The following is a 27,594-nucleotide window of genomic DNA, read 5'->3' on the forward strand; positions in this document are numbered from 1 at the left end:
GTGTATGTCAGTAGTATAACAACAAGAGATGCTATGATTGATTGAGTAGTATAGTATACAAATACAATGGCTAAAAGAGGGATGAAAAAATAAAAAGTGAACTCTATGTCTTCAATATCAAGAGCTAGTGAGATTCTTTCAATTATGTTTTGGCCATGGAGGAGTAATCCTAGGCTGAGTACAAGAAGAAGAGGGACTAATGGAGAAGGCCCTTTAACCATGTTCTCTACAAGGAAAATGGTGTCATAAGTTTTATGTTTTTGCTTTTGTTTTTAAAGATAAAGATGGATGAATGGAGTTGAGTGTGTATATACAAGAAATTGGATTAAATTAAAGGGGTTGGGATAGGGTGGTTATGATTGAAGCTATATGCAAAGGGGATAGGCTTTTCATTAGTTGCTCAACTTTGTGGTTATTGATAACCAACTTAACTTGTTTGGTATTGCTACTTTCACATAGGTTTCTTTAAAATAATCACATCGGTTATGACCTTAGCAAACCATTACATCCAACATTAAGAGCAGCCCAATGCACTAAAGTTTTCGTCATTGCACGGGGTTCAAGGAAAAACACTAAAACTTGCACTATGCGTGAAATCTGGAGAAGGACCGGACCACAAGGTCTATTACATCCAACAATATCAAGGAAAAAGATAAATGTTATATGTGCGCCAATTTGTTATTAAAAGAAGAAGGACGTGATCATGGTGTTACTATTAGCAAGAATTCTACTTATTTTTCGAGTTTTTTAATTTGAAATGGGTGATTCATAGAAGAATGAAAGGTGAGAAGAGGAGAGATCTTTTTTTAACACGAAAATTTGGTTATGTAGATCTAAACTAGGAATACTAACTGACCCAATCACAAATGTTTATTTGATTATTTGACCCTTTTCATGTGAGATTGGTAAATTATAATACAAGAAATTTATAAATAAAATACATAAAATCTTTTTAGGGTTATTTATTTTTATTCAAATCATAGCTGGTCATAGAAGATCATTTCCTTTTCCGAGGGGCATGGGAATAACAAGAAGAAAGAAGCAGAAACTTCTTTAATTGTCAAGAGTCAATGCATTTTTATTAATCCACCAGAATTGATTGCAAACTGGGAGGCTTTTTAATTGTGATTATGACATTTACAAACTAGAATATATACAGCAGCAGGGGGATTTTATTGACTTTGTGCCATGTACATAGCCAGTGAAACTGACAATTATAGCAAGAGGCTTGCATTAATGTAATCGTTTGGTCTACATACCCAAACTAATAACATTCCAGGACCATATTTCAATCTCTTATTCCTAGGAGGTCTTCCCCGACTAGCAAGGTTTTATCGAAAAACTCTGTTTATTCGTGTTTAGTTACATCATCGAGTTTGAAACCCTGAACAGACAACCAATGATAAGCTGGAGGAAGGTGAGGATGACATCTAAGTCATCAATTTTATTGCCTTTATAACATCTACATAAGCCATGGCTAGTGAAAATGTCAACTGTTTTTCAAGCCCAGAAAATGCACAGTGAACAAGTTGTCAATGCTGGTCACAGCTTTAGGTTATCTTTTGCACTTCGTACTCGTGAGATATTTTAAGAGGCGATTCCTTTGAGACGGGCCTCTCTTCAGACCAGAGCTCTAGATTCACTGCTCTATCACCCCAATGCACCATACACTTGTGTACTTGATCGATGTTGAATCGATTGACTAATCCCAGACCAAGATATCTATCAACAAGCATCCATTCACCTAAAGAATAATTCAAGAGAAGGCATCAACATGGTAACACTGTTCAGACATTGCAACCTTGATTTTATTCATGAAAACTGAACAAATTATCACAACAGCAACACCCAAGGGTGTCGCCAGCAGTCAATGAAGTGGTATAAAACGTTGAAGACTATTGGTTAAAACCACAGTAGAAACGAAAAACACTAGGTGATTTCTTTCCATCTGCCTAAGCCAAAGTGGTCAGAATTACCCATTTTTGGTGTTGGGGGAAGATAGCAGGTACTTGATGGAATAGTCAAAGTGGAAGCAAGCTGATTGGGACACCAGCATGATAATAAAAATTACCACAATGGCAACAATAAAAATAGGCTAAATAGGTGTACGTGCAAACAGATGATCAAAGAAAGCAACTCATATGGAATAAAGCAGCTAAAACCTTCACTCAAATTGGTATTTGTTATTAAGTCTTCAGATTGGTATTTGTTATTAAGTCTTCAGCATACGTTCCAGGAAAAGATGAATCCTTCAAATATTTGCAGTTAGATGCTTAGACACTTTACTAGTAGCTTCATTCTTTTCAAAAACAACAATACCCAGCGTAGTCCCACAAGTGGGGAGCTTTATTCTTCTTTCCCTATTTGATAAATGACATTGTGTGAAGCTTCTAATCCCTACTTAAGGTATCTGAATAGACCAGGGTAATGCATCTCCATGTCCCTTTCGATATCTTCCTCTAGATCTCACGTGAAGTTTGAAAAGATGAAACTGATGAAGAGGGAATAAGCATGAAAAAAGGACCAAATGGGGAGAATATTTCCGAATACCTGGAAAGGGGAATTTTAAAAAGTTGCTTACTGGAAGTCTTGAACATTGACCGGTAACTCGTGCAACTTGTGTACTTCCTTTCATTTGGAATCTTGCCATAAATAGCTTCCAATTTGCCTTTTTCATTCTTCCAGTCCTATCTTACTACTATCCCCTAAAGAAGCAAGGCCTGGTGAGTTCACTAGTAGGCCTGGTGAGTTCACTAGTCTTATTAAGGTACCATACTACACAAAACCTGGTCCAGTCTCGTAGAAATTTACATATAGTGACGTGCCTACAACCAAGTTCTGGCCATCCACTATAATCTACTTCTACTTCCTGCTATGCTTTTACAAAATGAAATGGTTTGGAAAAAAATGTATCCTTTAGTCAAGCAAAACAAGTTTTCTTAGAGTAATATAAGCACCAAAAGCGCAATAAAAATTAAAAATTAAAAGAGCAGTCCAGGTGAGCAAAAGAAAGGAGTAGAATGTACCCTTTGGACGAAGATCTCCTTCAAACACTTGTTCTCCAGATTCTGGCCAAAGTTCGTGTTTGGAACCATTGATGGAGGTAAAAGACACATATGATTCCGTTGGGTTCAACAATGTGAACATTGGATGCACACGCAAGCACACAAGCCTACCAACACAATAAAAGTATTGAGATGCCAAAAGCCATCAGAAATAAGAGGGAATGGATTAAGCTCAATTTTGGATAGAGCAATGCGGATTTCTTTTCAGTTTGTAACATAAGAAAATGTTAGGCGATCTTAAGCAATCATTCAAATGTAATATAAATGGAATCTGCCTTAACAAACTAAAACTGATAGAAAATATCAGGGCTCCCCATGGGTTGGCCTGGACCATATTAGGTGATAAATAAGTCATATTGACAAAGTTTAGAGCTTCATTAGCAAATAGGACAAGTAAATTTTGTGATCTACGAGATTCCCAACCATGCAGCACCAGTAAGTAAGAAAACCAATATTAGAACTGGTGGTTTTGAGAGATCCTACTAGTTGTCTGCAATAATAAGATGTAGGCTAGAACAGACCTAGAAAATCCTCCAGAACCAGCACCAACTCCGCGAGCTACAATTCCAGAATCAATACGGAAAACCTTGGAGTTGTCTTTTGGCAAAGATAGATGTCGTTCCATAACTAATCCTCCGCCTATATCACCTTCAAGCATAAGAGACTCTGACTCTCCTTCCTGTTCCAGATCTTGTCTATGAAACAGGTAGAATTACAGTGAACAGCAGCAAAGAAAAAGTCCCCTTGTGGGAAAATATACAAAAATGAAATCAAAATTCTAACTTTATTAGTAAAAAAATACAGAAAGAGTTCCATAAGTGAAGAATTAGCATATAAGACCAAACTGAACTCCTTTATGCGATGGGAGAAAAATAAAAAAATGCAATAGCCAAATCACATAAAGCTTTTCAACGATCTCATATATGAAGTTCTATCATCCAGTGGATACAATCAGAGAAATATATGCCCCTTTCCCAACATGAAAAACATCATCAATTCTTCCAAGTCAGTTTTTCATATCAATAACTGGAAACTATCACCCAACATTACCCAATTCAAATCCATTTTTCCCTCTAAAGTGATGAACATATCAGAAGCCAAACACTTGACCCCTCTGATATTTCAAACAGTGCACCAATTCTCTGAAAATGTGATTAAGGAAAATCACAACCAGAATATTTTCAAAAGTTGAAGTAATATCTCATGGATTTGAGTCGAGAACTATCCAGATAATTTAATTACCTCAGAAAGACACTCTCTAACGATTGATAACCATAAAGGGAGCCGCTTGAGAAGTTTAACGATAAAAAAATATCTGTTGACAGATTAATCCTACAATTTTTAAAAGTACTAGGTTTCTTTTCCCTGCTTTCAAATCAGTAATCCATTAAAAATTATATCCATAGAGAACTATAATTTTCAGACCTAGTTTCACTATGCCTTCCAGGATTTACAAAAACAGGCATACCCTACAAGGCTGCTGGTTTTTCTCTTTCACATTTCAATGGAAAGTATTTCAGCTCAATCCCAACTATGGCTCCTTTTTATTATGTTCACTCATGCTTTTCATTGCTTTCACATTTCGAAGTTCAGCTGCACTTTCTTTTTTTTTCTTCTGGACCACGGGACATGCACAACTTTCTATCAGGTGAGGATATAAAGTCTCCCCTAAAATTGAATCTCAAAAGATTTACCATTTCATTCAAGGAAAATAGGAAACTTGAATTCACAAACGCACGTTTTTAGTTTTACATTTTTGATCAATGAAGAATACACCTCGTCATTACTAGAACTTAATTATACCAAATAGAAATTATTTGAAACATAATGCTACATGAGGAACTTTTTATTCACTTACACGATAACTGAATACTCCTCTGTACATCCAGCTGATCTGTATTCACTGCCACTATATTCCTCGTATCCGTTTATTTCCACCCGACTATGAAGCCATTGAGTTCCTGTTACAAGGAAATAGATGAATACAGTATAAATAATCAACATCTCTTCTGATATCAGTACTTCTACCAAACTTATAGGTTTCCAAAATCCAAATAATGAGCAGAACAGGAGAGAAACCTAGTTGGACAGAGATGCGAAGTAAAGATAAGAGAAAAAAAAAGATGAGAACTCAAACAGCAGTGATTCTTGGAGAAGAACAAAGGATAAAAATGTTTTAACAACGAAAGGCTCTTTTCCAATATCGAAATATGGAAAAACCATTTCTCAATTCAAACTTAGTTGTATTTGTATAAATAACTGAGGAAGGACAAGAGAATCACTGTTCAGATATCAAAAGATTATAACTTGATTAAACTGTGCCAGTTTATAATGACAACCAAAATCTTAACTTCTTAGCTGTGGAAACAATTCTAGAGAAATTAATTGTACAACAGACAATAAGTGAGTGTGTATAGCTTAGATTTTGATTAAATGATCACTTCGAATGAGTAGACGACTAAATGAACCTTTCCAAGATACTTAACATAACCTATTTAAGCAGTGTCCAAACACTTTTCGGTGTACAGGTCCACTGATGTTAAAAAAAAATATATACATGCAATGTTAATGGACATGAATGAGCTTGATGAATACCAGCAAAAAGGGCAAAGAATGTGAAAGGTTATCGAATAACTGAAGAAAGAAGAACTATGAAGCTCACAATACCTGAAGGAATATGGTCCATAGAAAGGATTCTACCACCTATCCAAGGGACCACTTTCAGCTCCCAATCAACACTCTTCAGAACAACTGGGGTCCTTGAAAGTTCTACACCTTTGTGTCCAGAGACAGTTTCCACATCCGGTATACGTTTAGCACTTTCTGCAATTAATTTACAACATGGAAACAACACTTTCTTTAAGTTTTTTTTTTTTTGAAAAACAAACAAACGAACTTGCATTGAAAGAAGTTGAACAGAAAAAGATAAGATGTTCTATAATTGGTAGACATATAAAAAAAAGACATCAAAAGTAAAGAATCCCAATTACTCTGCAAATCTATGAGTCTGATAATTGGAAAACCAGCTGCTTAGTTCTCGTTGATAGAGAACACACTGCATTCAACAGCTGATAAGGTTCCAATGTAGTTTTTTCAAAATAAATCCTTACACAATTCAGGCCTCACACCCTGAAAATTCTGAAAAATAAGACCTGCAAAAAATTTCCCTTGTATCCTCCTTTAAACTCACATGTTTTCAGTATTTATGCATTCAAGGCTTAAACAGAAATCACTCGATCTATCTGATTACCCACAGCAGCAGCCAGAACAATTGTAGAATTTCTGATCAGAAATTAAAACATGTTTTTTAATAAGCGAGACATTAAATATATACTGTTCCAGTTGGTATCATTTCAGGCATCCACAGGTGATACATTAAAAGAATTTGGAAAACCTTAACCAAATCATGTTTTTAAATTTAACTGGAACCTATTGATTTTTTCAGATCATCGCGCTTTTTTTTATACCAGCAAAAGAATTTTAATAAAAGCAGCAATACTGTAGCATTCTCTTGTGCATATGCATCCAGCATCAACAAAGCACCACAAATGGGTGATGCCAGTGTTTATGTCAAAGAATTACAATAGAAGTTCTAGGGCATGCTTTTTGTGTTGAGCAGAAACCACAGGGTGTGTCCAGTGGGTGTAGGTGTCTGACTTGGGTACTACTTTTAAACAGTGCTATACTATCTAGGAAGTAAGCTTGAATAACAAATAAATTTTGCACACTTCAATTTACTCTGATGAGAAATCCACTTTTCATGCGAGTCCAAGAGTTGTGCAGTAAGTTGGAGAGAGAACAAAAGATTATAAAAAAGCAAAGCTGGACAAGTGGAAGAGCTGGTTTACCCAGACGACTTCTGTACTTCTCTTCACTTGCAGAAACCAAGCTCGATACATCAGTTTCTGATGGCATTGCTAATTGTATAATCTCTCCATCAGAACCCCAAGCATCAAGCTGGATAAGGACACCCGTAGCAAACAATCATCAATTAAACACATCTGTCTTAAATGGTCTCTCTTGTTGCTAAATCTAATATATGTGAGGAAGGAGGAAACATACCATAGCACCTTTACCCAGCAATACCCTAACATGCAATCGGCGTTTTGGCCTTCTCCAATTTCCTTCAGTTTTGGAGACTTGCACAGTAACAATAGAAGACTGAAACTCCGCGATATATGTTGTCAACAGGAATCCACCTTGGCTATATTCATATCCATCACCCTCATCTTCGAAAATAAAACCTTCAGCTTTACCTGAAATTGCAAAAGTATGGGTGATGCTGAGTCCTGCAGCTGCTAAAGAACTCTTTATCCACATTCAGGAGAAAGAAAAAGAATCTTGGAGAAGTTCAAAGTCTTTCTCTTGGCTTGATTTAACACCAATTCCCTCATTCTCCGGTCACTCTTTCCATTATCCCTCAAAATTCCACATGTCCTAGCTCTGTCACTCTGATTCAGGATAACTTATCCTAGAATGTCCCATGAAAAGAAAAACTGGTATCTCCTGATAAATTGATAACTTCATGAATCCTTCTTTTGATTTATCTATGTGTTATTCATATTCTGAAATGCAAATTTGAAAATTTGGAACACTTTTGAGGTTTCCTTTAAATCTAGTTTATATTCTAGCGGCATTAAGAATATAATATTCTAAAATGAATTACATTTAGTTACAAAATTTAGTTGACTTTGGCACTCAAGAAATGAAATAGGACAATTGTGATGGAAATAAAGTAAGATGAGATTCCTGATAATTGCTAAACCAACTAACCCTGTTAACCATAATTTATCCGGGAAAAAAATCGGGGGTCGATACTCCCTACATTTCAATTTGTTTGTCTGGTTTTAATTTGGCATGGAGTTCAAGGAAATAAAGAAAACTTTTGAATTTTGTGGTCTTAATCTAAAGACATATAGAAGGTACCAAAATGTTCTTTTTATCTTGTAGTCTTAAACATGCCATGTGGAAAATTGAAATCAAAGAGTTGCCAAAAAAGGAAAGAGACATTCTTTTCTAAACGAACTAAAAAGGAAAGTAAGACACTAAACGAACTAAAAAGGAAAGTAAGACAAACAAATTAAAATGGAAGGAGTACGACCTATACGATAGAAATTTACCATTTTCATCCAAGGCGATGAGTAATGTTAAATCATCGCTGAGATTAGCTTGACCCACATGCTGATAAAGTGGACCGACAGGGATGATCGATCCACCACGCAAATATAGTGCAGGTAAATCCTAAAATTTTTAAAGAAATAAAAACAAAGATAATTAAAAACAAATTCAAACAGTGATAATGGAGTGCTAAATCCAGCTCTCAAATACAAATACCGGATGTGAATCATCAAAATCAAAACTCAACCAAATGCCTCTTGGTAGATGGTGCTGAACTGTACCCAATTCCTCATCATGGTGAGTGCTGCTAAAGTACAACATGAGTCAGTATATGCATGCACTCGACAGATTAAACCATCCACACTGATCATAAATATGAAAGTAAGCAGTCAAACAAAGTAAATATGGATCAGGTTAGGCCAAATGAACCTTGCTCAAGTACAACGTGAGTTAGTATATACAAGCACTTGACAGATTAAACCATCCACACTGATCATAAATATGAAAATAAACAGCCAAACAAAGTAAATATGGATCAGGATAGGCTAAATGAACCAACTTTCTCCATCTGAAGTCTCAATTCTCAACTGCATCATAAAGAATTATTAGTTAGCAATATCTCGTTCACACTTCTAGATCAGTGACTTCTATGCATGTCAATTGACTGGTGAATGTGGAGGTACTTTAACAATGCCATTTGGGAAGTGAAATATGAATAATCCATTTGTTCATTGGCTGATAAGCAAAATATATGAAGTCAATGTTCACAAAATAGATAACAGACCATGTTGCTTAGACAAGGATGATTGTTGCCATATGATATGGAGATCATTGAATAGTCGAGGTGGTGTAAGGTACCTAGCAGTCTGATTTTGAGGCAAAAGCCAACCAGAAGCATGAAATAAAGAGGTTTTGCATGATAGAGTTAGTACCGTCTCAAAAACGCGATATCAAACGCTTGGCAAATAATAAAAGAAACTGTCTGTTAGGCTTACAGTTATTGGAACAAAAGTAGGCCACAATAGCCTGTTATTACCAACCTAGTTGAATATGTAACATCCTAACTGTTTCCTAGTCATTAGAAAAGCCGCCTTTTTTTAATCTCTTCTGATAGTATTACATAGCCACCTTCTAGTACAAGCAAAACATTTGGGTTTGCCTTTAATCTACGTTTTTAGATTAAAATGATAAACCAAAAAGATAAGCCACCTATGAAGTTAACTGATAGACTTTGAGGAATAGTATCAATGGGTATGTTATAAAATGCAAAGGAAACCACCTATAAAGAGTTCTACAGTCACCTAATACTGCATCTGTGAAGAAAACAAATTATACCTCGCATATACAAGAATTGGTCCCAGCAAAAACGAGTTCTCGAGCTTCCTCAACTCAGTGTCTTTTGGATCTGCAAGAGTAAGCAAAAGATTACTATAAAATTGAAGTTGTTCAATTTAACAGTAATAGATTTGATATTATTGATAGGGAGAGGAATCAAAAGAAACAGAATTCTAAATTAGAAATGTCTAATTTGTTATTTTCGGATTAAAAACTTGCACAAAGAGCACAACCATAGACCAACTTGTCTTTTTTGGGGCTTTACAGAAAGCAAATGAGAAATTCCTAAGGATGACAACTAACATTTGAGAAATCCATTCAAATGATTAACCTGCTAAAACTCCATAAATCCTGTATAATTTGACTATCTTGTCCAATATCAGTTATGCTTTCATGCACATTTATTGCGGAGCTAAATAAATTTGAGTTGTGAAAAATATACCAGCAAAAAAGATAGGAGCAACCACCGGAGTACCCCTCGTGTGTGCCAAGTAAAAGAGTGTGTAAATGTGTTGCAAAAGACGGTACCGCCGCTCCAATGCCAAGCGGCAAACTTCCTCGCACTGTTAAGAAGTAATGTCCCAAGTCAAATCAGAAATCTTACATACAGAGAAGACAAGAAAAAGTATACTATTATTCTGGTTAGTTATCTTCAAGACACTCAAAGAAACTAGAGTAATCCAGTGTGCACAATTTAGCTATATATCCAAGTATATCCATCTTTATCAATCTGAAGCTATTGGCACAACTACGCCAATCATCAACCCATACTTCAGGAGATAAAGTAAACAGAAACTGAAGTACATCAGGGGCAGAGTACATCCGCAATAAGTTATGTGTCCTTTTTCCCTTTTTTGTTTAAGATACCATTAACTACAGGAACTCAGAAAGCAATGCAACTCTTGAACAAAACCATGTAGAGAGCAACGGTTAACTATTCAGACGTATATACAGTTATAAATTCCACTTTTCTCCAAGAATCAATGTACTAAGCTTGCAACAGAAGTGTAAGAACTAATGCAAATAAAATGGCCATTTTACCCTTGTCATAGAAAGTCAATCAATGTTTATAAATGGTATATTAAATAAGTCAGGATGATCATATGGATTTGTATATCCAGAGTGAATAATAGGGTTTCGTAGTTCTAGATTGATTGGCAGTGATTTGTATATTTAATTAATTAGAGATGTTCTAGAAAAGGATTTCATATAAATAAGTGGGACGAACTGTTATCATTCATGCAATCAAATATGAAACAGAATCACATTTCTCTACTTGGTATCCATAGAAGAGAATACATGTGAATTACGAGCATATCATTGTCATGAGACTGATCTTATAATATCTACATGTTTGAAGCTTCAGAATGAGGATCAATTTTATCCGAGACAGTTATTGCTAAGAAACTAGATTAACCATTGATAACAGGTATGAGAGTGCACGTGCTTGAGGAAATGAATGAGCATAACTTGAAAAATAAAACTCCCATCAGGAACCAGATTACACTCTGAAGCATATCCAGAACTTCGATATTTGACACAATCAGATGGGATTTTCAGACTGAACCACGGGATATGACACAGAAATAAGTCATTTGACTAAACGGAACTTGCAAAATTGTTTGACTACTCATTATTAAAGAAAAGAAGTGGACCTCTTCCCCAAATGACCAAGGCTCATGATCATTTGTGTCAGCCTCCGAATGCGCACGGCAAAAGGGAAACAGTGAACCAATACCCATCCACCTCCCAAACATCCGAGGAGTTGCATTTCCAGCAAAGCCGCCTATATCTGGTCCTGTAAGTGGCTGACCGCTGAGCCCCTGAATATAAAGTTTGCCGTCATCAGAAGAGCAATGCATCAACCCAGTACAATGCGAAATCACACTGATATATTTGTTGCAATACCTGTTACCAGTAAAGAACATACATAATACATATGTCTGAAACACACACATGGCCTGGAAATTAATTGTGAGAAATTAAGCAAAACAGAATAACTCGTGTCACGTGAAAATAAATGCCATGATTTCTTAACAAAAAATGGTGAAACAATGATATCAATATTAATAGCTTGAGATACCAATTTTAAGTACTAGATTAAAGAATCTTGGATAGGGCGGTATGGAATCCACCATCTTTGCATTGACATAACCATGTCCTAAGAAGCACAGACATGGAACCAAGAAAGGAATCAGAAACTAATATCAAACAACTCTTTCGGGTAGCCATAATCTACCATAACAAAACACATAAAGGACATGTCTCATGGATACTTTATCAACAACAACAACAAACCCAGTGTATTCCCACATCGTGAGGTCTGGGGAGGGTAAGATGTACGCAGTCCATACCACTACCTTCGGAGAAGTAGCAAGACTGTTTCTGATAGACCCCCGGCTCAAGATAAGGAATAGTAATGAAATCCGTACAAAAGGCATGGAACAAGATGGCAAGGCAACAAATACACCACGTATAGGGAATAGTGAACAAAGAATAGTAAGCAATCGTAACACAACATGCAACAAGGTATCATAACAAGAATAATGCACCCACCAAGTAATGCCCTACCCTACCAACCCAAACTGGCACTAACCTTCTACCCTAATACGCGTCCTCCTGTAGAATTTGCCTTTAAGCTTGGGCGGCACCTTCTTATCACACAACACCCCCGAGGCGAGCTTCCACTTCATCCATCCCGCCCCAATACGGTGAGAGACATCCTCGTCAATCTCACCATTCCACTGAATCATGGACCCAAGATACTTGAAGCTATCCTTCTTACACACCACCTGAGAATCCAGCCTCACTTCCACCTCGTCCTCCTGCCTCAAGCCATTAAACTTACATTCCAAATATTCGGTCTTGCTCCTACTCAACCTGAACCCTTTAGACTCAAGGGTCTGTCTCCACACCTCTAATTTATTATTCACACACCCCCGAGTCTCATCAATCAGAACCACATCATCTGCAAACAGCATACACCAAGGCACCTCTCCCCGGATACACCGCGTCAGCATATCCATCACCAAAGCAAACAAAAACGGGCTAAGAGTAGATCCCTGATGCAACCCTGTCAAGACAGGGAAATGTTCTGAATCGCCTCCCGCCGTCCTCACCTGGGTCTTAGCTCCATCATACATGTCCTTGATTGCTCTGATATACGCCACCAGGACCCCACTCACCTCCAAGCATCTCCGAAGAACTTCCCTAGGGACTTTGCCGTATGCCTTCTCCAAGTTGATAAACACCATGTGCAGGTCCATCTTTCTTTCCCTGTACTATTCCACCAGTCTCCACACCAAATGAATTGCCTCCGTCATTGAGCGCCCGGGCATAAATCCAAACTGGTTCTCCAAAATAGACACTATCCTCCTCAACCTCAACTCGACCACTCTCTCCCAAATCTTCATAGTGTGACTCAATAACTTATTACCCCTGTAGTTGTTGCAACTCTGAATGCCACCCTTATTCTTATAAAGAGGGATCATAGTACTCCATCTCCATGCCTCGGGCATTTTCGCCGACTTAAAAATGTTGTTAAACAAATCAGTCAACCACCTTAAACCAGCCTCGCCAAAAAACTTCCAAAAATCCACGGGAATCTCATCAGGTCCCGTCGCTCTATCCCTTCGCATCCTGCGAACGGCCTCTCTGACCTCCTCTACCTTAAAACGTACAATAACTAAAATCACAACACTCCTCTGAGTGCTCCAGCTCCCCTAACACAATAACTCTATCCCCTTCATCATTCAAGAGCCTATGAAAATACGACTGCCATCTTTTCTTAATGTGACCATCCTCCACCAACACTCTACCATCCTCCCCCTTAATGCACTTCACCTGGTCGAGGTCACGCCCCTTCCTCTCCTTAGCCTTAGCCAGCCTAAACAATCTTTTCTCCCCTCCTTTCTCCTCTAGCCCCGCATACAAGCTCTCAAACGCTGTCGTCTCAGCGTGAAAAGCAAGCAGTTCATTAACTAAAAGAACATCAAAACACATTATTTATTGGCCTATCCTTTAGCAAACTTCATCATTTTATAATTGATTTAGAGCGATTCAACCAGAAAATATTGAACACTCCATTTTAGTAAATCCTTCATAATGCAACAATCACATTTCTTCTTAAAAAATTAGTTGAAGCATGCCTAAGAAACAAGAAACAGTATGAGCCATATTAACAAAATTAAATAACAACGAATAGATATGGTTGGAATAGTGCCAGACACAGGTATGAGGGGTGCCTAGCCGGTGGCAGGCGGCAAGCACCAAACTCGAATATAACTCGTAAAAATACATATGATTGGTGTGCTTACTAGTGTATGTCAAATAGGACGCAATCATGCTTACCTTGTGTGTACTTTTTAAACAGATACCTGTTGTAACTGGACCTGAGAGCTATGACAAAGCCTCAAGAACCACAAGAGGAGTATGTTTCAACATTGTGGCAGGCAAAACTATTGCCAATCCAAAAAATTGCCTTGTGCATCCTAAGGATATTTTGAAGATACCTTTTACTGGTATAATCATTGACCTTCAATCATAATGACCGTACCTTCATAGATCAGACATTCTTGTGGGAACAATTTGAAGCTTTATAGATATCCATTCAACAGAGTTTCTGGAACCTGAGGGTATTGGTTATCCATAACCATAAGGACTTGTAAAAGAAATAAGTACCTATAACTTTTCACTTTCTAATTTGGCGAATCATGTGATGCACCTCACAAGTTGCACAGATAACAACTACATCTATAAGTTGCTAAACAAACATCTAAAAGTTTTCAGTACCCTATTAGGATAAAATATTTTAAAAGGGAAAAGCCTGCTTCTGACATAAACTTAGAGCATAGGCGACTGTACTTAGCTACTAACCAGTTGAAGAACCATGGGGATACTCATATGCAAGTGCTCCCATGTAGAAAGGTTATCCCCTGTCCATGTAGCAGCATACCTCTGGCTACCCACAAACCCAGCCCGTGTGAGAACAAAAGGGCGCTTGTTTCCATTAGCTAGCTCCATCCCTTCATAGGTTGATCTTGCCATGAGCATGCCATAAACCTTAAAAGGAAGCCAAGTCAATTTATAAGCATATTACATTATTGAGGTAAAGGAACAGAAGTATCATCAACAAGCACAACAGTAGAGCTCTCTCTCAGAGCTTCTATAATGCTTTCACGTCCAACTTTCACAGAAAGCTACTGCAGGAAAAGTAGGCATACATTGTGATAGTACGAATGATTCTGGCAACCTCCAAATTCAGGATCTCCCCTGTGAATATTGCTCTCCGGCATTGTCTTTGTCACTGTCTGCAACCAAAAAAAAAAACAGATGAAAAAAGCAGTGCAACATTGTAAGTTTTTTGAAGTTCTATAATCCACCTTAAAAATAGCTGGTTCATTCATGTCATTCCATATACCATCCACACCATTGAAAATGAAATCTTTAACTAGGTTAGACCACCATGATCGGGCTTTCGATTGAGTGAAATCCGGAAACACACAAGGACCAGGCCACACGTCACCTAAATATGGAGATAAAAATTAAAAATATGACAAATCTGAAAATGTATACAAAGTATAAAAAAAAAGGTTTAAACTGCAGGATAAACACATACCAATATAAGGCCTCCCATCAGCTGTTTGAACCCATACATCTGCTTCAGAACCACTGTCATAAGCAAAATATCCCTTTTCATACTTAATCCCAGGATCAAGCATCCAGATTGCTTTGAAACCTGATTGATGAAGTTCTTCCACAAGGGACTTTGGATCTGGAAAACGCTCCTGACAACATGTCCAGAAAATTTTATAAGATGTGTCGATTTTGACATAGGTACAAAAACGTTCAGCTTAGTTATCATAACTAGATAAAAATGAGAAAGAGGTGACAATATCTAATGCCAATGAAGTACAACCTGTTGAATATCAGATACCAAAAGCAAGCATTTCCATGCATCAAACAGACTCAACACAAATTTTTGATATGGACACTATCCACACAACAACAACAACATACCTAGTTTATCCCACAAGTGGGAATTGGGAAGGGTGGGGTGTATGCAAAAACTTGATAAGGACACTATAAAATTAATAAATTATGTCTATTTGTGAATATTAATTTTGCAAAAAGGAAGTGCAAAGAATGGACAAGGGAAGAGAAGCATTAGGCTGTAAGCTTCCCAAGTTGAATACTAAAAATGAAAAATGTAATGCTTTTAAGATAACTGGAAAGTAGGAGAAATAACATAGTTTACAACTTTAAGAAGCTTGCAGCCCAAGAATATTAAGCTAACGTAATAGAAGAGAACAAAATTCTCTTCACGGAGTTTCAAGGAGAAGAAACAAAAATCCTTTTCCCTGTTACCTGCTTTATGCAAAGAGCAAAGGGCAGCCCGGTGCACTAAAGCTCCCGCTACGCGTGGGGTTGGGGGGAAGGGCTGAACCACAAAGGTTTACTGTATGCAGTCTTACACTGCATCTGCAAGATACTGTTTCCACAGCTTGAACTGTGACCTCCAGGTCACATGGCAACGACTTTACCAGCAAGGCTCCCCTTCAGTTACCTGCTTTATGCATTACTCCTTTTTGGATAGGAAGGAATTTTATCAATAGAAACCAAATGAAATATATGGTTGGAGGTTTGAGTTTTTGCTATTACATATAAGAAGGAAATATTTGCAAGCAATCCCTCCAGTCTAATTGCCTATGACTTAATGCCGGTGATGAACAAATAATGTCAGTTGGCAGGAGATAAAAATTTTGATCATCATCTGGCAAATAGATCATTGACTTGGACTAACTGGCTGTAGAATCAATGATATCAGGGTGAAGTAGAAAGATCGTGCCTTATTAAATGTAAAACATCGAAAACCGTTCATGTAGTCAATGTCCATCCATATGACATCACAAGGAATCTTCTTCTCCCGAAAGGTCCTTGCAATCTGCATGATGTAACAAGACACAAAGAAATATAAGAATAGAAAGCCAGATACATACCTATAAGACTTAGTAAAATGAGGGGAAAAGGCAAAACTTTACATAAGTGGATGACAAGAACAAACAAATGAAACAAAGCCTTGAAGTCAGGACAATATTAATGTTGGTATGGTCCCTAGCAGAGTAATAATCAAATATTAGATTTTCCCCTACTCCCCACCCCACACACCCCCACCCAAACAACCCCAGTAGACAGAACGAACAATCAAACCACACAAATGGAGGGAAAAAGAAGAGGGTAAGAAAATTAGAGACAGTTGGCTGCAAAGGAAGAGAGACAAAAGAAATAAAGGAAGAAGGCAAAGTGCATCCAGGTACCCAGAGCAAAATGACAAAGTAAGAAACTGCAAAAAGCACAACTGAGGAGAGTAAAAGACTACAAAATGATCATACCTCTCGAACACGAGCATCAGGCACATAGCTCCATCGACATTGGTGATAACCCAAGGACCACTTTGGAGGCATAAACACAGTTCCTGAGTTCAAATTACTGAGACTGTTACTTCAAACAAGGTACAATAAATGGGGAAAGTGACATTTCTGCGCTGGTTGGGTGTAAGACCCCGCAAAATTCTAGTCATTTCAGTCCTTTTTAGCATGCCAAAAGAGGTCCCAAACTTAGAAAATTTCTGCCAAGTGTTTATACTTAGAATCATTTTGGCCTCAATATTTCAATGACTTTATTTTCGACCTTTCCGGCCTTGGATTGACGATTTTTAAATTGATTCATGATCCGGGATGTTAATAGGTCAAATTTGGTGAGTTTCAGAATTTTCGGACCAGCGAAAGGGTGAGTTTGGATGTCCAAAACAGTAAGGTCTCACGCTATTGCGAGGTGCATTCCCCATTTCTGGGAGTCGCGCCGCGAAGTCCACTCCCTGTTTCTGGGAGTCGCGTCGCGAGGTCCATTCCTCGTTTCTGGGGATCACGCCTCAAGGGTTATTTACACAGAAAAAGAGGCCTAGGGGCAGTTTAGTCCTTTTTCCCTCACCCAATACAGCTATAACACGAAATTAAACACTCAATAGGGAAAAATTTCATTCTTTATTCAAAAAATCCTCTCAAGAACAAGCTCTAGATTCTTCAAGTCAAGTCTAAGTTCCAAGAAATTCCCTACAATCTTCACGAAATCAACAATCAAGGTATGTTAGGTGTTCATCCTTGGGTCTCCACCCTTGGAGTTCAAGAACCCTTTTTAAACTACAAGTTATTGATTCATGAACTTACATGTGCAAATTGGGTTGTATTCATGTTTGTGTGGTTGAATGGGTTTCAATTCAAGATTTTGTTATGAGTTTCCTGAATATAAGATATCATGTGTGTTGATTGATGTAATTCCCATGTTACAATCCTTGAATTTGCAAGTTTAAGTTGTAGTCATGACGCTTATGTGTTGTTCATTATTATGTATAACAATCCTGCTCCCCAAGTGTTTGATAGAATGTCCATGTGAATTGACTAATGTAATCATGACACGTTAGCATGTGTTCTCATTCATGTACAAATTCATGACTTCCAAGTGTTTGACTAAGGGCCCAAATGAATGAATTGTGAACAATTGACTATTGCTATGTTTTTCAAGATTGGTCATGCTTTATTATTGATGCTATCGAGTCCTGGGGGTACTTGTTACCCGAAATCTAGTTGTTTACTTAGTTGCAGTAGTTATAGAATAGTCCCAGTAAAGGTCAAGAACAGTAGTACTCAGTCAGTTAACAGTACTCAGTGAACTCAGTCCAGTTCAGATAGTTAACACGATCAGTGTCAGTTCAGTCAAGCCTAGTACAGCCTAGTGATCAGTTCAGTGTCTATTCAGTTGGGAGTAGGATTCAGCACCGAGCGAACCCAGGGATGGAGGCATTCCTGCCCGCAGAGGGTTTGACCCTTAGTAGCAGTCTCTGCATTACAGAACTGCGTTGCCAGCGTAGGGTAAGTCATCCTACTGCCAGACTAGGGTTGACGCAACCATTTATACATTTCATGAGTCTTCCTGCCAAATTAGGGTTGACCCAGTATTGTTAGTATCCCTTGGCAAGGTGCTAACACCCTTCCAACTGGGGTCACAGGTTGGACCCCAACTCAGTTTATAACCGGGAGATGTCGGTTAGATGAACACTCCCACAGTTACAGTTTCAGTACTCAGTAATCAATATTCAGCCTCAGAACTCAGTAAAAAACTCAGAGTGCTACAGAATCATGGCTATCAGTTATCAGTTACTTAGCCATCAGAATTTAGTACTTCAGTATCAGTCTAAACATTCAGTTATTAGTATTCAGTTACCAAAACTCAACTCAGCACATCAGTGTCAGTCCAATCCAGATATGCACAGTATTGCATAGTCAGCATGTTCAGTAGTTACATTTTTGCATGTACTCTCATCCAGTTACTTCATGATGTTCATCCAGTCAGTTATCATATTATGCATATAAACCCATGTATACCAGCCTACCTCACCTAGCATACCAGTACATTCCACGTACTGACGCATACTCTTTCTTTGCGCTATGATGTATCATATCATAGGTTCGGACGCTCAGGTTCCTGACCGCGCTTAGCCAGATTCAGTTAGCGCAACAGATTCAGTAGTGAGTCATCATCCATCGATGATACTATTTATTTCAGTATTTCGGTAGATTCAGTATTTTGTTAGTTGAAGTTAGTTGGGGGCTTGTCCTATCAACTCCACATTCAGACAGTTCAGTTAGAGGCTTTTCAGACTAAACTAGTTCAGACGGTATTCAATTTTCAGTATTATTATCAGTACATTCAGTTATTCTTTCAGTATTTTGAGAGCCTTATGGCATTTTCAGTTATACTTCCGCATATATTTTTCAGTATTTTTATTCAGTGCTCACAACAGGTACCAATCATGGGTTAGCTTGTGATCCTTCGGGATTGTAAGCACCGTGTGACGTCCAGGGAGCAGCCTCGGGGCGTTACAAACTTAGTATCAGAGCCTAAGGTTCTAAAGAGTCTTAGGGAGTCTGAAAGCCGCGTCAAGTAGAGTCTTGTGCATGGGCGTGTAGCGTGCAACACTTATGGACAAGAGGCTACGAGGCGTTTTTAGGAAAAGTTTCCCTTCTTTCAGTATTCATGTCGTGCGAGTGAGCATGAGTCCAAGTTAAACTCTCTGTCTAATCCAGTTTTCCCTTCCGTTTACAGAGCATGCCTCCCAAAAAGACCAACGGAAGTAGAACTGGGAACCAGCCAGCACCTCCGCCTGTCCAAGCAAATCCCCTGGATGAGCATGTTTCTCACGCAGAATTCAAAGCAGCTTTCACTGCTCTAGCCCATTCTGTAGCAGCCCAAAATGGACGCCCAGCTGCTGTTCAGGCCAACCTAGTGGCCAATACTGCTGCACCTAGGATTCGGGACTTCCCCCGAACGAATCCTCCATCATTTTCAGGGTCTAAGTCTGAAGAGGACCCACAGGAATTCCTTGACATGGTGCAGAAGGTCACATATATTATGGGGGTAACCGCTAGTGAGAGTGCTGAGTTAACTGCATACCAGTTGCAGGATGTGGCCCATACGTGGTTTAAGCAGTGGAAAGCAGAAAGGGCTGCAGACGCAGGGCCTATAGAATGGGAGGAGTTTGCTACTACGTTTCTAGATAAGTTCTTCCCATTGGAGTTGAGGGAAGCTAAGGTGTTAGAATGCATTAACTTGAAACAGGGCAACATGACAGTGAAGGAGTATTCTCTCAAGTTTACTCAGTTAACCAGATATGCTCCTCATGTGATAGCAGATCTAAGATGAGTAAGTTCGTGTCTGGTGTATCTGACAGTGTAGGACCGCAATGCTAATTAAGAAGATGGACTTGGCTAGGTTGATGGTCCATGCGCAGCAAATAAAGGAGCAGAAGATGAAGGAGAAAGAGAGGGAGTGTAAAAAGGCTAGAACGGGTAGCTTCAACTTCACTCAACCTAAGTCAGAGGGTGGTAATCGTTCTCAATTCCGCCCGAAACCTTCAGTTCTAGCTCCGTTCTCAGCCAGTGCTCCGATACCGAAATTCAAAAATGGTAATAAGGATAGGGCGTCAGGCTCTAAGTTTCAGGGTAGTGTTAGTAATGCCCGAACAAATCCTCTTTGTCAGAAGTATGGCAGAAACCATCAGGGTGTCTGCAGGGCTGGTAGTGATGTATGTTACGGGTGTGGCAAGCCAGGTTATATAATCCGAGAATGTCCTCAGGTGGGTTCCCAGAGTCAGCATAATCGTCCCCCAACTCAGTCCGATCGCCCAAATCAGCAGGGTGCCGCTTCCAGTGCCACCAGTGGGCAACCAAACAGGCTTTATGCACTTCAGTCCCGACAGGATCAGGAAAGTTCTCCTGATGTGGTCACTGGTACGTTACAAGTTTATCATTTACATGTTTATGCTTTGCTAGATCCAGGAGCCTCTTTGTCTTTTGTAACACCATATATAGCTGTTGATTTCGGAGTTAGTCCCGAAATCCTAGCAAAGCCCTTCTCAGTCTCTACCCCAGTGGGTAAACCTATCATAGCCCGAGGGGTATACAAGAACTGTCCGGTTGTGGTATCTCAGAAAGTTACTTCAGCAGACCTAATAGAGTTAGAGATGACTGATTTTGATGTCATTCTAGGCATGAATTGGCTTCATTCGTGCTATGCTTCAGTTGATTGTAGAAACAGAGTTGTATATTTCCAGTTCCCGAATGAACCTGTCCTAGAATGGAAGTGTAGTACTTCCAGTATCCAGATGGCTCCGTTTGAGGGACTTAATGGGAGGAGGTGTAGATCTCCCATTGGTTGATTTGAAGTTGGTGAGGTCGCACTAGTAGGGCCTGACCTAGTATTTGATGCCTTAGAGAAGGTTCCGTTGATCAGAGAGAGGCTTAAGACAGGCTTAAGACAGCTCAGAGCCGACAGAAATTGTATGCAGATGTGAGAAGGAAAGACCTCGAGTTTGAGATGGAGACTTTGTGTATTTGAAAATCTCTCCCATGAAGGGAGTGAAGAAACTCGGCAAAAAGGAGAAACTCAATCCCCGATATGTTGGTACTTATAGGATTCTCAATCGCTTCGGCAAGGTAGCTTATAAGCTTGAGTTACCTACAGACTTAGCATCAGTGCACCCAGTGTTTCACGTCATTGCTAAAGAAGTGCATTGGTGACCCAGCAGTTGTAGTCCCTATAGAAAGTGTAGATGTTCAGAACAGTCTCTCTTATGAGGAAGTCCCAGTCGAAATCCTCGATCATCAGATTCGCAGACTAAGGAACAAAGAAGTCTCTTTGGTCAAAGTTCTTTGGCGGAATCAGTCCTTTGAGGGAGCTACTTAAGAAGCAGAGGCACACATGCGAACTAAGTATCCTCACCTCTTCTCCGCAAACTCAGACTCAAACTAAGGTAACAGCCTTTCTTAGATTTACTCTATTCCATGTTCAGTTACAGCTGCATAATACTCTCATATTAGTCATGCATTCATGAAACAGTCCATTCATGTATCATGTCTCCAGAGTTCAGTCATGATTCAGTTATGCATGTAAGTACAGTTCCTTAGTTCCTCTCAGTTCAGTCAGTCTCATTCGAGGACGAATGTTCCCAAGAGGGGAGAATTGTAAGGCCCCGCAAAATTCTAGTCATTTCAATCCTTTTTAGCATATCAAAAGAGGTCCCAGACTTAGAAATTTTAGCTAAGTATTTATACTTAGAATCATTTTGGCCTCAATATTTCAATGACTTTATTTTTGATCTTTCCGGCCTTGGATTGACGATTTTTAAATTGATTCATGATCCAAGATGTTAATAGGTCAAATCGGGTGAGTTTCGAAATTTTCGGACCAGCGAAAGGGTGAGTTTGGATGTCCAAAATAGTAAGGTCTCACGATAGGCTCGCGACGCAAGATCCATTCCCCTTTTCTGCGCGTCGCGAGGTGCATTCCCTATTTCTGGGAGTTGCGCCGCGAAGTCCACTCCCCGTTTCTGGGAGTCGCGTCGTGAGGTCCATTCCTCGTTTCTGGGGATCGCGCCTCAAGGGTTATTTACACGGAAAAAGAGGCCTAGGGGCAGTTTAGTCCTTTTTCCCTCACCCAATTCAGCTATAACACGAAATTAAACACTCAATAGGGCAAAATTTCATTTTTTATTCAAAAAATCCTCTCAAGAACAAGCTCTAGATTCTTCAAGTCAAGTCTAAGTTCCAAGAAATTCCCTACAATCTTCACGAAATCAACAATCAAGGTATGTTAGGTGTTCATCCTTGGGTCTCCTTCCACCCTTGGAGTTCAAGAACCCTTTTTAAACTACAAGTTATTGATTCATGAATTTAAATGTGCAAATTGGGTTGTATTCTTGTTTGTATGGTTAAATGGGTTTCAATTTAAGATTTTGTTATGAGTTTCCTGAATATAAGATAGCATGTATGTTGATTGATGTAATTCCCATGTTACAATCCTTGAATTTGCAAGTTCAAGTTGTAGTCATGACGCTTATGTGTTGTTCATTATTATGTATAACAATCCTGCTCCCCAAGTGTTTGATAGAATGTCCATGTGAATTGAATAATGTAATCATGACACGTTAGCATGTGTTCTCATTCATGTATAGGTTCATGACTTCCAAGTGTTTAACTAAAGGCCCAAATGAATGAATTGTGAACAATTGACTATTGCTATGTTTTTCAAGATTGGTCATGCTTTATTATTGATGCTATCGAGTCCTGGGGGTACTTGTTACCCGAAATCTAGTTGTTTACTTAGTTGCAGTAGTTATAGAATAGTCCCAGTAAAGGTCAAGAACAGTAGTACTCAGTCAGTTAACAGTACTCAGTGAACTCAGTCCAGTTCAGATAGTTAACATGATCAGTGTCAGTTCAGTCAAGCCTAGTATAGCCTAGTGATTAGTTCAGTGTCTATTTAGTTGGGAGTAGGATTCAGCACCGAGCGAACCCAGGGATGGAGGCATTCCTGCCCGCAGAGGGTTTGACCCTTAGTAGCAATCCCTGCATTACAGAACTGCGTTGCCAGCGTAGGGTAAGTCGTCCTACTGCCAGACTAGGGTTGACGCAACCATTTATACATTTCATTAGTCTTCCTGCCAAATTAGGGTTGACCCAATATTGTTAGTATCCCTTGGCAAGGTGCTAACACCCTTCCAACTAGGGTCACAGGTTGGACCCCAACTCAGTTTATAACAGGGGTGTGTCGGTTAGATGAACACTCCCATAGATACAGTTTCAGCATTCAGTACTCAGTAATCAATATTCAGCCTCAGAACTCGGTAAAAAACTACAAAATCATGACTATCAGTTATCAGTTACTTAGCCATCAGAATTTAGTACTTCAGTATCGGTCTAAACATTCAGTTATTAGTATTCAGCTATCAGAAATCAGTACATCAGCGTCGGTCCAATCCAGACAGATACGATATGCACAGTATTGCATAGTCAGCATGTTCAGTAGTTACAGTTTTGCATGTACTCTCATCCAGTTACTTCATGATGTTCATACAGTCAGTTATCATATTATGCATATGAACCCATGTATACCAGCCTACGTCATCTAGCATACCAGTACATTCCACGTACTGACGCATACTCTTTCTTTGCGCTATGATGTATCATATCATAGGTTCAGACGCTCAGGTTCCTGACCGCGCTTAGCCAGATTCAGTTAGCGCAACAGATTCAGTAGTGAGTCATCATCCATCGATGATACTATTTATTTCAGTATTTCGGTAGATTCAGTATTTTGTTAGTCGGAGTTAGTTGGGGCTTGTCCCATCAACTCCACATTCAGACAGTTCACTTAGAGGCTTTTCAGGCTAGACCAGTTCAGACTATCAGTACATTCAGTTATTCTTTCAGTATTTTGAGAACCTTATGGCATTTTCAGTTATACTTCCGCATATATTTTTCAATATTTTTAGTCAGTGCTCACAGCAGGTACCAGTCATGGGTTAGCTTGTGATCCTTCGGGATTGTAAGCACCGTGTGACGTCCTGGGTGCAGACACGAGGCGTTACATTGGGGGGCAATAGAAGATTCTTTATTTTGAACTTAATTATCCACAAGAACAAAGCAACAAGATTAAAAGAACTTATTTTAACATAAATTGCATCAAAAATCATTTAGACAAATGCAGTGAGTTATTATCTAAAGAAAATGAGACATTGTGAAGTATGAGGAAAGCAGCAGCACAATGAAAATATAGATTTACTAAAATCTATCATTACAAAAGATGCATTCAGTTGCTTTATAATCATACGTAGATTGAACCTGTGAGCAGAACTTTTATACAATTAGTGACAAAATCAAAACGAGGGTCATAAAACCCGAAGTGAAAGATATCTTTTCGGGCCATTGCTTTCTACTCCGAAATTAAAAAATCATTTAAAGAGGACCTTGTATATGTCTGAGAATACTAAGCATAATAGTGCAGAAACTTACCGATTGCATGAGAGAGAGATACGAGAACATCAATTGGTGAAGGAAATGGGCCAAATGTAACAACAGGATAGGATTGTCGACTGATAAATTTTATACTGCCTTCTTGTCGCAAGTCAATCTGCTCGAATGACAACAATAAATCAGTGACACATCAATTGTAGCACAGACACACGAAGACGGACACAAACATATGTAAGTGCTTGAGGGTGTAGGAAGTAGTACAGCTATACCTCACAACGGTGTGCTGTATCTGCCAGAACTCCAAGTGTCTCTCCACTGGGAAGAACAGCAAGCACCCACGGGTGTGATTGATACAAGGAGGTAGTTCCAGGACCATAACCCCATGCATCAGTATTCCATGTCAAAATCTGAAAATAAAAAAATCAAATTTGCACGTGTTTTTCCTCTGGTTTTTTAAAACGGTTAACCACTTCCATCTTGTGCTTGGAAGGTCAAGAAGTCAAGTTTCTTCATAGGTACTTCCTTTCTTGTCTTAGGAGGCCTTTCTTGTTATACTTTATTCCCGTCATTAGAAGGAAATAAGATGATACATTTGGTTCTTTAATTGGGAAAATCACCAAATGATCACAAATAAGTGCACTTATTTATTTACGTATCATCACCCATTCCAAAATCAACAATATAGACCAGCTATTAGCAAGTTGTCAACTGCTGATTGTTCACAGCTTAGGCTCTTTCCAGAAGTTCATTTATTATGTGTTATGTGTTAGAAACCACAGAACTTGAACCTCTTTCCAATTAATTTAAGGAAAGTATTAAAGGCGAGTGAAGCTCTTCCAAGATGTGCAGTATGCATGGTCTGCTGTCACATGATCTGTTAGTCTTGGTCAAAATGCAACTTTCAACACCATAGTCCCTAAATACATAACACCGCCTATGTGAGTTTGTTCACATTGCCGGTCCCAAACCTAGGTAACGGAGGAGGGTTGCGGTAGGCTGGAACCAATATAAACTAGCTAATTCATGATGAATTCTCACAATCATGGTCAATGAAAATTCATATGCCCGAACCCGACTTGTTAGGTACTGAGCTAGATTTTATTGTTGCATAGTCCCTTAATGAACATGTTAAGGAGCAGAGCTATTCTTAGCTTCTGCAGTGAAAGGTTATAGGTTCAAGAAACAGTTTTCTTATTAATATGTCATGAGATCAGACTGGCAGTGTCATCTAAGTTTCATCTTGGAAGTAGCTTTTGATTTATCTTTGTATGGAGGATAGTTTGTTCTATATAAGCATAATTTCTTGTAAATTCATTATCACATTGCCTATAATTCATAAACTATGGATTAAAGAGAGTTAAGATAAGGTAGAAGAGCATATAGAGAATATCTTTATCAACAAAATTGTTTTTGAAACTCACCCTTTTCCCTGTTCTTTCGAGCTGACCACTAACCTCCCCAGTTCCATAGAATGCGGTACCTGGTGGAAGCTTAATTGAATTGAAATAATCTTCATCAATGACAGTCAAAACTTCTTAATTATTAACATGAAGGGGAGATGCAGTGAACTGCCAGGGCCTAAAAGTATTACCTCAATATTAACAATTTGTTGTCCCATGACACATTCAAAAGTAGGAATATATGATGGAACTTTGTGGATGGACATTATCGGTGTCTCCCTAACTTTTGGATCAACAAAGGAAAAACTCGGAAATGCTGCATTTCTATCATCTGCAGAGCAATCAAAACGGAAGATTCCTTCCTCCAAAATAGGTTCGAAAATCATGTTCCCGGTTCTGGCATCTGACACTGCAGTTGTACCGTCTATTCCAGCCATCTTCGACAAAACAAAACATGCACCAGTAAACCTCTTATTAACGCTCCTCCCTCTGCATGTGAAGTAGTAGAATCATCAATTGTCACAAAACATGTCTTTCATAGTTGATCGCGCAATTCTTGTTGCAGGAGAACTTTTTGTAAAAATTATTATTGTTTTGTCTGGGCTAGCTTGTGCGCACCTGGACTAATTCTATGAGGCTAGAACAAATGGGATATGGTGCTCAGGCCATTTCATTGACCACTAGGGCACACCCATGGGTGCTAGGAGAACATATTTATCAAGCAAAATTTCAATCCAGTCAACTCAAGAATTAAAATTTGTTCACTGGAATAAAGAAATTATCCATCCAATAATCAGACTCAACAACTAAATTGGAAACACTGGAACCAGTGAAATTCAAGAAAATTCCACCACTTTGATCAAATTAAAAAGGACTAAAGCACTCAACTTTCTAATAAACACATCCCAAAAATTTCCAATCAATCAAGAAAACATATTCAGCACTACTAACAAAGTGAAGTGAATTCAAGATTCAGAAGCTACACAAATTCTTTTTTAACTAACCCTCGTCGAATTTTAAACAAATGGAACAAAAAAAAAAAAGATTAGAACTTTAGAGTAAAATTAACCTGATTAAATGATTAAGAGAAGTTATACTTGTAGAACTGAGCAAGCTAAGGCAATGTAAGAACTTTGGCTTCTTCTTCTTCAAAGACCCATTTGAAACCCTAATATTGGCAAAGGAAGGAGTAGTTGAGTGATCAAAAATGTGACATTTTTGTGATACAATAATGCTACTATTTGGAAACTGTATTTTGTCCATTTATGGTTCTTGAAATGAACCTCAAAAAATTAAGGACAAAACAGA

The 27,594-nt window shown here is 38.6% G+C and overlaps 1 protein-coding gene across 3 annotated transcripts; it reads right to left on the minus strand.

The window, feature by feature from the left end:
• Positions 1 to 1,152: 1,152 nt before the first annotated feature.
• On the minus strand, positions 1,153 to 27,594 carry LOC107870450 (alpha-glucosidase 2). Of its 3 annotated transcripts, none has more exons than XM_016716986.2 (23): positions 27,356 to 27,594; positions 26,478 to 26,775; positions 26,308 to 26,376; positions 25,156 to 25,293; positions 24,926 to 25,043; positions 16,910 to 16,992; positions 16,366 to 16,461; positions 15,136 to 15,304; positions 14,900 to 15,042; positions 14,741 to 14,827; positions 14,394 to 14,579; positions 11,174 to 11,341; positions 9,961 to 10,081; positions 9,519 to 9,588; positions 8,400 to 8,487; positions 8,186 to 8,306; positions 7,128 to 7,321; positions 6,914 to 7,022; positions 5,733 to 5,888; positions 4,924 to 5,026; positions 3,587 to 3,760; positions 3,027 to 3,172; positions 1,153 to 1,744 (listed from the first exon to the last, which is right to left on the minus strand). In XM_016716986.2, the coding sequence occupies exons 1-23, from the start codon at positions 27,547 to 27,549 to the stop codon at positions 1,551 to 1,553; spliced, it is 3,225 nt and encodes a 1,074-aa protein (XP_016572472.1). In that variant the 5' UTR covers positions 27,550 to 27,594; the 3' UTR covers positions 1,153 to 1,550. The 3 variants fall into 3 exon arrangements, with proteins under 3 accessions (XP_016572472.1, XP_047251375.1, XP_047251380.1); XM_047395419.1 differs by having other exon boundaries at positions 8,400 to 8,490; XM_047395424.1 differs by having other exon boundaries at positions 8,400 to 8,490; positions 27,384 to 27,521.

Source organism: Capsicum annuum, chromosome 1, assembly GCF_002878395.1.
Source record: "Capsicum annuum cultivar UCD-10X-F1 chromosome 1, UCD10Xv1.1, whole genome shotgun sequence".
NCBI classification, from domain to species: domain Eukaryota; kingdom Viridiplantae; phylum Streptophyta; class Magnoliopsida; order Solanales; family Solanaceae; genus Capsicum; species Capsicum annuum.

Coding starts and splice junctions, on each gene's coding strand:
- LOC107870450 (XM_047395419.1), bottom strand. CDS start 27,549: ATGGACAAAATACAGTTTCCAAATAGTAGCATTATTGTATCACAAAAA. Junction 15,043..15,135: donor TGATGGGAGGCCTTATATTG/GTATGTGTTTAT, acceptor CTCCATATTTAG/GTGACGTGTGGCCTGGTCCT. Junction 7,023..7,127: donor TGCTGGGTAAAGGTGCTATG/GTATGTTTCCTC, acceptor GTCCTTATCCAG/CTTGATGCTTGGGGTTCTGA.